The sequence below is a fragment of the Aegilops tauschii genome, chromosome 3 (assembly GCF_002575655.3).
Source record: "Aegilops tauschii subsp. strangulata cultivar AL8/78 chromosome 3, Aet v6.0, whole genome shotgun sequence".
Lineage (NCBI taxonomy): Eukaryota > Viridiplantae > Streptophyta > Magnoliopsida > Poales > Poaceae > Aegilops > Aegilops tauschii.
The window spans coordinates 12,119,890-12,130,366 of NC_053037.3; the positions used below are offsets into that span (position 1 = coordinate 12,119,890).

General features: G+C 45.7%; 2 protein-coding genes and 1 long non-coding RNA gene across 3 annotated transcripts; 1 reads left to right on the top strand and 2 right to left on the bottom strand.

The window, feature by feature from the left end:
* Positions 1-2,041: 2,041 nt before the first annotated feature.
* LOC123497790 (uncharacterized) lies at positions 2,042-7,103 on the bottom strand. Its single transcript, XR_006671586.2, has 3 exons — positions 6,837-7,103; positions 4,379-4,700; positions 2,042-2,570 (listed from the first exon to the last, which is right to left on the bottom strand). It is a non-coding gene; the product is annotated as an uncharacterized lncRNA (long non-coding RNA).
* LOC120976353 (putative E3 ubiquitin-protein ligase SINA-like 6) lies at positions 2,223-4,149 on the top strand. The gene is made up of 2 exons (XM_040403231.3): positions 2,223-2,444; positions 3,148-4,149. Exons 1-2 carry the CDS (start codon positions 2,223-2,225, stop codon positions 3,892-3,894), a joined length of 969 nt encoding a protein of 322 aa, XP_040259165.1. The 3' UTR covers positions 3,895-4,149.
* A 264-nt stretch (positions 7,104-7,367) lies between the features above and the next one.
* Positions 7,368-10,110, bottom strand: LOC109776847 (ADP,ATP carrier protein ER-ANT1). The gene is made up of 3 exons (XM_020335513.4): positions 9,695-10,110; positions 8,152-8,520; positions 7,368-8,060 (listed from the first exon to the last, which is right to left on the bottom strand). Exons 1-3 carry the CDS (start codon positions 10,013-10,015, stop codon positions 7,746-7,748), a joined length of 1,005 nt encoding a protein of 334 aa, XP_020191102.1. The 5' UTR covers positions 10,016-10,110; the 3' UTR covers positions 7,368-7,745.
* Positions 10,111-10,477: the final 367 nt, after the last annotated feature.

Below are 10,477 nucleotides of genomic sequence, written 5' to 3' on the forward strand. Positions count from 1 at the left end.
TCTCGAGCAATGGCTACGAATTCTTACAAAGAGAGGCATGAGTTGTATCAGCTTGTAGACTTAGACCAGTGGTCACGCGGCGCTCCGACGCGAGGCCACTCCTGCTCGCCTTCGGCTTGGTTTTTTCATAAACATTTCGACCGGGGGGGGGGGGGGGGGGGCATAGGTCGGAGTGTGAGTTGGTCGTGGACGCGAGGCCGTTCTTGCTCGCCTTCGGCTCAATTATTTTTTCATAAACATCTTGAAGGGGAGGGGGGCATAGGTCGGAGTGTATGTTGGTCGTGAAGCGCGTTGGTCGTGCAGTGCGTTTTGTCGTCAGTTCATACATACTTCTCATAAAACAACATAGAACTATCTAGCTAAAGCATTTAAATGCAACAACAAATGCGATCAAAATCGCAACTAAGATAATAATTGATCCAACAGCATAATGATACCAAGCCTCTTTATTAACGGCATATTTTCTAATCTTCAAGCGCATTGCATCCATCTTGATCTTGTGATCATCGACGACATCGGCAACATACAACTCCAATTTCATCTTCTCTTCTTCAATTCTTTCCAAATTTTCTTTCAAATAATCGTTTTCTTTGTCAACTAAATTTAACTTCTCGACAAGAATGTCGGTTGCAATTTTCAGTTCACATACCTCCTAGATAAAAATATCTATGTCAACTTGATGGGCTTGTCATAGACACGAAATGAAACAAATAGTTATAAAAGATAATATACCACATCCGAGTCATAAACCGGACGAGGGCCGATTGGGACGGATATCAAAACCATAACACTATATATAACAAACAACCATACATGTAAGAAAGTTATATATAACAAACAACTAAGACTTTTTTTTACAAAAAGGATAAGAACAAGAGCCTCACCAAGGTGGTGCCAGCGAGGGAGCGCGCGGGTAATCGATGGCGGTGAAGACGAGGACGGGAAGGCACTAAGTAAACCACACCTACATATATGCAAACTAAGAAGTTAATTTGAACTCAAATTGCATATAAATCAAATAAGCTCCCACATAATTACTGTCAAACTAAAACCCACAAATGACTGTACTTATAGAGTATGAAACGAACTAAACTAGCAATGTGAGATGAAAGGATGAAGTTGCTAACTTTTTAGAACCCTTGGATAGATGGAGGGCCTCAAATCTTGTCAAATCTTGGCAAAAATGGAGGATGAGCTCGAACTAGGTGAAGGAAACAGAGAGGAGAGAAAGGAGAAAGCTTGGACTCAGGCTGGACGAAGCAGTTTATTTAGGGATATCATTAGTCCCGGTTGGTGATACAAACCCGGACTAAAGGTCCACCTCTAGCCGGCCGCCAGCCTGCCGTCACCCCTTTAGTCCCGGTTGGTATCACCCGGTCCCATTTGAACCGGGACTAAAGGTGGCCGTGCCCCCGTCCACTCCTAGCCGTTGGAACCGGGACTAATTATCACATTAGTCCCAGGCCAAAACGCGGCCGGGACTAATGCTCTGGATGAAAGGCATGTTTTCTACTAGTGTATTGGACCGCCATCCAAATCGGTTGTAAGTGTCCCGTGCTACCGTCTCTCAACGGTTGCACCCAATAGCCATAATCTCCTTGGCTACCGCATGACTGAGTAACGACCACATACGGATCCAAGCAGTGACTCTGTATGTAACCTGCAGAAGAATTATAAGAGTTTGTCTCTTAAAAATCATGTCATTTCTGTAGTTTCATATAACCCAGAGTAATACGCATACTCCTATTCGAATATGTCCGCAGTACTTGGCTCCACTCCATTAAGCCACGTCTAAAATAACGTGTTAATGCTATTTGGAGGGCTAACATTATAGGCTACATGAAGCGTACTACATGTTTTAACTTACTGCAAGAAAAAACAAATGTTGCCACAATTTTGCAAGCATGTAACGCTGGCAACACTACCTTGATTGGTGAAGGTTAAATATATTTCTTGAGATGGCCCATTTTAACCGATACCTGCATACACATATGCTCTTCCACAGAGAGAGAAAGAAAGTTTCAGAAACCCAAAACCGAAATGGCAAGAAAAAAGTAGTATCCACCATAATTCCAGGGTCGAAGACGGATTTGAAAAACGAAAAACGGCTAGTTAGCTAGGTAGCTCGTAGCCTAGCACCACGCTGCGTCGTCACATCACGTCAATAAACACAACGGCTAGTAGATCCTGCACTCACTGCAGTGCGTGACTTTTGAACGAGTATGGATCAATCCACGGGCCTAACACTAACAGTCATGCAGTCAATGGAGGAGAGCTGCAGCAGCGGCGGCAAGAAGAGGAGGAAAGGGGATCACCATCGGCGGCGACAGCAGCTGCCGGAGCAGATGAGCGGGATGGCGGCGGCGGGCATCACCGGCATCATCGACCCGGATGTTCTCGACTGCACCATCTGCTTCGACCCCCTCCGGCCTCCAGTGTTCCAGGTCTCACCCCTCCACTCAAATTCACTTCTCTTTGTTTATCAAAATCCCTGCTCATTTTCCCCTGCACGTATCATATGCCGATGGCACCACTGTTAGCCCCATCTGATCCACCATTGCGTTGGGAGCCTGCAAAAGAAACACACAGATTCAGATAGACACCAACCTTCTGAACTGAAACTGAAGAAAGCAGTGGTATCCTTTTCACAAGCTGCATTCTCTTCTTTGATACACACTTGGGTACTCTGATAAGTGTCAACACACAACAAACACGAAAAAGGAAGAAAATGAAAACAGTTACTCTCATGCTCCTAGTTCTACCCCACCTTGAAATCACATTTTGCTTTGTCAGAATACTTGAGTCGCCAGAAAGACGTAAGTTTTAACCTTTACTGTGAAACTGAACTATCTGAAGAAACTACTGGAGGGTAATAAGCAATCTGAACACCTTACGCCACCCATTTTCTCTTACAGACTTGTAGCAAAACACCTCCCTTGCTACAAAAATGCCAACAAAAAAAACTGAGGTAGGAGATTATACTCTGAGTGTTACCACCTGAACATCATTTCCAAGAAACAAATTAATTAATCAAGTTTTGCATGGCTCCCCACCGTTGTTTCCCTCTAACTTTCTGAACTGAAACTGAAGGCCTATGTTTTTAGCATGAGCATCATTTTCACATAAAATTTCCTTCTTGACACGCAGTGCGCCGTCGGGCATGTGATCTGCTCATCCTGCCACAGCAACCTCCCCAACAAGGACAAGTGCCACACGTGCTCCCACACCGGCGAGTACCACCGCTGCAATGCAATTGACAAAATCCTGGAGTCATTCCACGTCCCTTGCGCCAATGCCGCCTATGGGTGCACCACCAAGACGCACTACCACAAGGTGGAGGAGCACCACAAGTCATGCACGCATGCGCCATGCTTCTGCCCGGAACCGGGCTGCGGTTTCAATGGTGGCTCCACCGTCAAGCTGTTGGATCATCTCACTGGCGGTCACATATGGTCATCCACCGAGCTGGAGTACAATGTTAAGCTCACCCTGCACGTGAAAGAAGGGGTGCAGGTTCTCCACAGCCGAGACGGCGGCCCGTTTTTCCTGGTGAAGTTCACTCCGGTGCCACCTTATGGCAATGCAGCCTCCGTCTTGTGTGTCGATCCTGATGCCGCCGCCACCACGGAGAAGGGGCGCAAGTTCAGGTGCCAACTTGGCTCGAGTAACGTCGACATGGATTGGGAGCAATATTCACGTTTCCAGGTCAGCAGCACCACCCTCTCCGACGGGTGGCCACCAACAGAGGACGGCGGTTCCCTATATGTTGCCCCCTGCCCCCAGCACCGAGAGCATCACTGTCAGTATCACAAAGATAATGCGCGACATGCGTGGGTACGAGATCCAGCTGACGCCCATCCGTATGAGACAAAGTACGCTTCGTCAGTGCTTTGAATCCCGTGGTTCATGTTAGATGATCAGTGCTTTGTATCACTTTCAGTCGAGGCCCCTCTACTACTTGTTAGGTTATTGATGTAGAAAAATATAGTGCTACAACTAATGCATGCTAGTTGAGACTTAGTCTGAAGAATTGTCTGTGCAGCAGTGGAATGCTACACCAGCTAAAAATTCACAGCAACTTGTTACTGACTAGTATGTGGTAGAGATGCATGCGTCTAATAATTAATTAATTTTAGGTGCTTCAAGGGACGAACTGCGTGTTCTGTGTGAAATACTTGTTCCTGGCAGGCAATGAGCATATGATCTAGTGAAGTCACAATATGATAATTGCTACTACATTTACCAGGAAAACACTGTACGAGACTGTTGCAACCCCGTTCAGGATGATGGTGCGTGCTTGTTCTACAAGCAAGCAATGTAGAGTGATTTCGAGTACAGAGAATTTTTTTTTCAATAGAAAGTTTGTGATTTGGAGTACCTTTTGGTGGTCGCGCATCTACCAGATTCATGCAGGATGCTTCTTCAGGCAATGAAATTCCTTACTTTGCTTCAGCTTGCTGAACACTAGAATTCCAGCAGTAACTGTCCATGAGAACTCAAGGGCGACAAACCGATTCTACCATCATGACGCTGAATCTATCAAGGTCTTTGACGCACAGGTCACCCACCCATGTTCTTTGGGTTCAGCAACTCATCCCAACTCACCCAGTCTATTCTGTTTGCCACTTTGCCTCATAGTGGCATCCTGCTAGCTCCACTTGGCCACTGACAACCATCAGGTCACAGCAGCTAGAGGACTTCTGCAAAAGCAAGTCATGCAACCCCAATGGGAAGACCTTCAGTCAAACGAAGATGGGAGAATCTGCAAAAAAGCAACATATTGTACTATGTAGACTGTAGACTTGCAGCTAAAACACACAATGTGCTTAGAGCTCCACAACGATTTAGACCTCCTAAGATCCCACCATGGATTTGTGGTGTGCACTACCTCCGCCTCATGCTAACCATTGATCCCGCGTCAAATTTAGATTGGCCAGCGGAGACGCACCAGCTGGTCTTTCACGGTACACCTTATATATACATCGAAACCTGAAGTCTACAAGGTGAAAACCAAAACAAGCTTCTAGTTCAACATCAGCATTCCCCTTCAGTTCAGTAGTCACTCAGCCCAAAGTTCTCAGGATGGAAGTTGTTCTGTCTGCGGCTGCAGGTGACCTTATTAGCAGATCCTTCTCCTTTTTGATCGGGAGGTATTCAGAAGTGTCATGCTCGAAGGAGAAGCATGCCGAGAGGTTGCAGCAACTCCTGCTAAGAGCTCAGACAGTTGTCGAGGAGGCGGATGGCCGGTACATCACCAACTCTGGTATGCTTCTGCAACTGAAGATGCTAGCTAGGGCTATGTACCATGGTTATCATGCACTAGACACCTTCAAGTGCAACCAACTAGTCAGAGAGGGCACTAAGGAAGTGATGAGTTCTGGCTCATTTGCCTCATATCTTGCCACTCCCTTGAAGCGCTTCCGTGCAAATGCTGGTGTATCGAATCACCAAGTTGATAACAACAGTGACCTACAAGATGCCTTGTTAAATTTAGAGACCGTTGTTTCTAATATCACAGAGTTTGTCATACTTTTGGGTGGGTGTGAACCCATGTTTCGCAGACCCTATGACACATATCTTTATGTCGACAACTGTATGTTCGGTCGTTGGACTGAGAAGCAACAAGTTATCAACTTCTTGTTGCAGCGCAACCCTCGTGCTTCTCCATCTGTACTTCCAATCATCGGTGGCTATCTAGTAGGGAAGAAAACTCTGGTAGCACATGTATGCAATGATGAAAAGGTCCGTAGTTACTTCTCTTCAATTTTGCACTTCAATGGAGACAACTTTCATATGGTAGAAACAGAAAGGTGCACAGGGAGGGTATTGGTCGTTGTTAAATTTGTTTCAGAGGTCAATGATGAGGACTGGAAATCATTTTACCGGGCAGTGACATCCATAAGCACAGAAAGTAAGGTTATAATCATTAGTAGGATGGAAAGTTTGACTAGATATGGTAGTGTGAAGCCAATTCACCTAAGTAGATTACCAGATGAGGAGTACAGCTACCTCTTTAAGGCACTAGCATTTGGAAGTGCCCACGGTGAGGACCACCCAAAGCTGACACTGTTAGCAGGAGAGTTCATCAAATTGTTGGACGGGTCATTTGTGGCAGCATATTCACTTACCAATGGGTTGAGGACAAATCTAAGCCTTCAGTTCTGGCTCTCCCTGCTGAAGAGATACAAGAATGTGACAAAGAACAACTTATCAATGTTTGGTGAGCATCCATCAGACCGTTTCAAAAAACGATGTGCAGTAGACTTCACCAACTTTCTTCCCTCTCCCGCTGCTCCACTACACCTTATGCCTCCTCGAACTGAAGCTAGGAAACTACCAAAGATAAGGATTGGAGAGATCATTGAGAATCCCTCCCTTCGTCCTAAGGGTGACTTTGTATTAGTGACATGGGAATCACAGATACCTCCTTATACCGAGTTCAGTTACCATGTCCCGTATTGTGCTCAACAGCAGCCTAAAACAACCTTGCGGAGGAAGCATGAAGCTACTATTTCTCTCTAGTGTTTTTTTCTTTCATATTATAGCCAAACTTGTGGAGTTTGTTTTATGTTTTACTTCTTACAGTTGTGAATCAAGAACTACTCGATGTATTATCGCTATAAGAACTGATTATGATTGTCAAGTTAAATTGTGTGTTGCATACATGTTTGCAATTCTTTAAGAAGCTTAAACTGCCAAGTTCTTTGGATATATGCAGGGGAAACAATTTGACAAAATTACAGTCTAATTTATCAAAGTAAAGTCATTGTCAGTGGAGGTTAAAAACACCAAATTCCAATCAAACTTAATTTTCTAGAGTAAATTGCAGTTCTCACCAGATAACTTGCCACTTGTTTCAGTTGAGAATTGTGATAGATCCTGAAGAATCAGTGGTGCAGCAGTGAAATGCTACACCAGCTGAACTGAAAGTTCAGAACGACTTGTAACCTACTAATATGTGGTGAAAAGCCTTGTTCAGCATGGCGCTACATACTTGTTCAAAACAAGCAAGCCACATAGAGAGTTTTACACTGAAAATGACAATTCCATGATCTAGTTTGTGGTATGATCAAAGGCCAAAACAAAGGACAATGCAAAATGAAGCTCACCTCAGATTTATTCCAGTCTCAGCGGAAGCCTACAAATCATCATTAGTTGGGCCTTCTAAATGATCAACAAGGCCGGAAGAGGAGAGTCTTGACGCCTGATCAATCAAAAAATACCACAATGTACCCTAAAAATCCACAACAACGACAACAATGGCTTATGTCAGTCTTAGCAATACAGCAAATGCAACAAAAGTGTGGCAGCAAACTAATGTTCCAGGTATGGATAAATGGATCAAACCTAACAAGGTACGAAATTCCTTTGAACCAAAGAGGCCCTAAACTCTTTATTCTTTACAGTACTATTTACAGTTTACATTAATAGTGTACATGGGGACATCAGCTTTCGAAACCATATTAATTTACACTTCAAGAATAAGGTCTAGTCGTTATGGTATTCAAAACTTCGTATAGAAACGAATAATCTATTGCACCATGATGCCATCTCCTATCCTGTGAAGATTCACCTCCAGGAAATGTTGTTGTGTTGATCAATTCATTCCCATTAACTCTTGCACGCATTTCAAGTTCTGATCTGTGAGCTCGGTAATTGTAGCTCACAACACATCCCATCTGGCCAGCGCACAACCTGAAAACCCAAGAATCTGCCCAGGCACATGCAGATCCATCACATGCACATCATTTCAATGCCCCTTTCATCTTGTTCTCAATTTTGTAATCATGCTGGCCTGCAAACCGTTGGAGCTGGTCATACCCAGCAAGAACTCCAGCTCCTGCCATTCCCGAGAGGATATTTGCACCGACCCCTCTGAATAGAGTGAAGAACCCTTCGGTGGAAACTATCTGTTTTACGGCATGGAAGGCGCTCCTGTATTTGAATGGCTGCCCTGAAGTTAACATCATTCTTCGTCGGAGTGTATCAAATGGGTAGGCGCAGGCCCCGGAGAATGTAGTTATTGTCCATCCCAAGGCAAAACTGGCCAGGAAATTTCCCTGCAAAAGCATCCAATAACAACTAAGTGTGTCAAACTGGTCTCGTGGGAACCTCAATTGTGAGATGCAGATGACACAAGAATGACGTTACCTCCAATGGCCCTACTAGTACAATAGGTTTCATGGTGTCGTAGATGCCAAAATAAAGACCCCGATATAGAGTGATACCCACAATAGACACACTGAAGCCTCGGTATAATCCACGAATACCATCAGTTGCAAGTGTCTTCTTGTAGACATCTAGCAACCCCCTGAACTGACGTTTGTTAGCTCGGGATTCAATCGCGTCAGTGGCTAGCCGCGTCCGTGCATAATCCAGATGGTATAGCAGGGATGATGTTGTGGCTCCTGCAGCACTGCCACATGCTACATTTCCAGCTAGCCATTTCCATTTCCCGTCTTTCTCCTTGTCATAGCCAAAGAAGCTCTTGAAGTAGCCTTTGAATGCAAAGTTGCAGGCCTGCACAGAAGGTGCACAGGTCAGGTTTCATTCCATTTTTTAACAGGAAAGTTTTTCATGACAGCAGAGTGTTTCCTCACATCAACAAGTTAAGGGTATATACATGTACTCTGAGTCATGTTTGATAGTTCAACATGAAATGGGATGTGGTCCTCACTCTTAGCTATTACACAAAACCCGCAGAAATAATTGTGACAGCAGGAGCATAAGTTTTTTCTGCAATAGTAAACTATCCGCACACTAGCTATTTTTCTAATTCCACTATGTACAGCACCCATCAGAATCCCTGGTTGGTACACGTGCCGAGGGTATGAACATGCTGCTCAGGGTCATGTTTGATGGTTCAGCATGAAAGGGAACGGAGTTCTCACTCTTAGCTACTGTATTTCACAAAACCTGCAGAAAATAATTGTAACAGTGGAAGCATAAGTTTATTCTGTGATAGACACTGGTTATCTTCCTAATTCCACCATATAAAGCACCCATCAGAATCCATGACCAAGAATATGCTATAGATATTTTTAGCGACTGGTTATACAGAAAAGAGATAACAGTAGTCCGCCAAGTACAATTCAGCTGCATAACCATTATGACACCAGTGTGTGCCTTTGTGGTGTGTATGTGGAGCCTTGATTTTTCATATTGCGCCCAGTGGAACAATTTTGTTCCATTTTGAAGACGCGACGAGGCCTCTGTCTTTTGTGATAAATCTGGCAGTGCTCTTCACACATGACCGATCAGATTCTGAGCCATTCCTGCTTTCCCTCTGCCAGATATAAATTTACAACTAGCCTTGTTTAAGGGAGAGACACTATGTATTCTGTGGTGAGAAAAAGTTGGGAGCTACCAGCCAGTCAGACAGCACCTCACTATCTCAGAGCCGCGAGCAAGTTTGAGGGCCACAGAAAATACGTGTGGGTGAAGCGAATTACACAAATAAGCCTCACCCGATCCACTGCATCAGCAGATTTAAACACTAAATCAACTGACTAAAAATAAGATTTTGGATGCATAAATAGGATTCTTTTGCTTGTTAATTCTGCTGCTGGAGCCTGCCTGAATGCAGGCATGGCACGCATCACGATTCATACGGTCCGTTAATCAGACGGGTGGATTGCCAGTCGAGAATGTGGATGGATCAAGGAAGGAGTGAAGGGAGGAAGTGGGGGCTGACCTGGGTGGGGAAGTATCGGATGACGTTGGCCTGGTTGCCGCGCCAGAGCGCGGCGGCGCCCTCCTCGCGGAGCACGCGGGCGAAGGCGTCGGCGATCCCGCGGTAGGGCCGCATGAGGGCGCCCCGGCGCAGCATCTCGGCCTGGTTCTGCAGCAGCAGCTTGACGCGCTCCACCGGCGCCGCCCCCGTCTTGGCCACCACCGCCGCGGCGCCGCCCATGGCGAAGTCCGCCGCCACCCTGGAGGGCGACCTCAGGCGATGCGGGGGCGGGCGGGCGTCGGCGCCGTCCTTCCTCGTGGCCGCGGCGGCGGCGGCGGCCATTGGTGGCGGAGCGGCGCCGCGGGCGAGAGTTGGTGGTGGTGCGCGGCGTGGGGGATTTCCATGGCCAGATTTTGTGACTACTATAATCAAAGGCCGGAGCGAAGAAAAGAACAAAACGAAGCTCACCTGTAGTTAACTGGGCCTTCTTCTACGTGGGCTTCAGGGCTCATGACGGCCGAAAGACGAGAGCCCCACGCCTAGAATGGGCTCCCTAAAAAATTAAAGGGTTGATTTTATTGATTTAAAAATGGAATGGGGAGCATTAAGACGAAATCACTAATTAAGAAGTACTCGTTGCAAATAACACTCCACCTTCCCAGGTCACGACAAGTGGCGCACATGCAGCGCGCCACTTGTCGCAACCTGGTAGTTTCCCTTTTTTCGTAGATCCGTTTATTCAAAACGTTTTATCTCTTAAACCATGCGTCCAAATCTCAAACCGTTTTCACCATTGGATTCCTC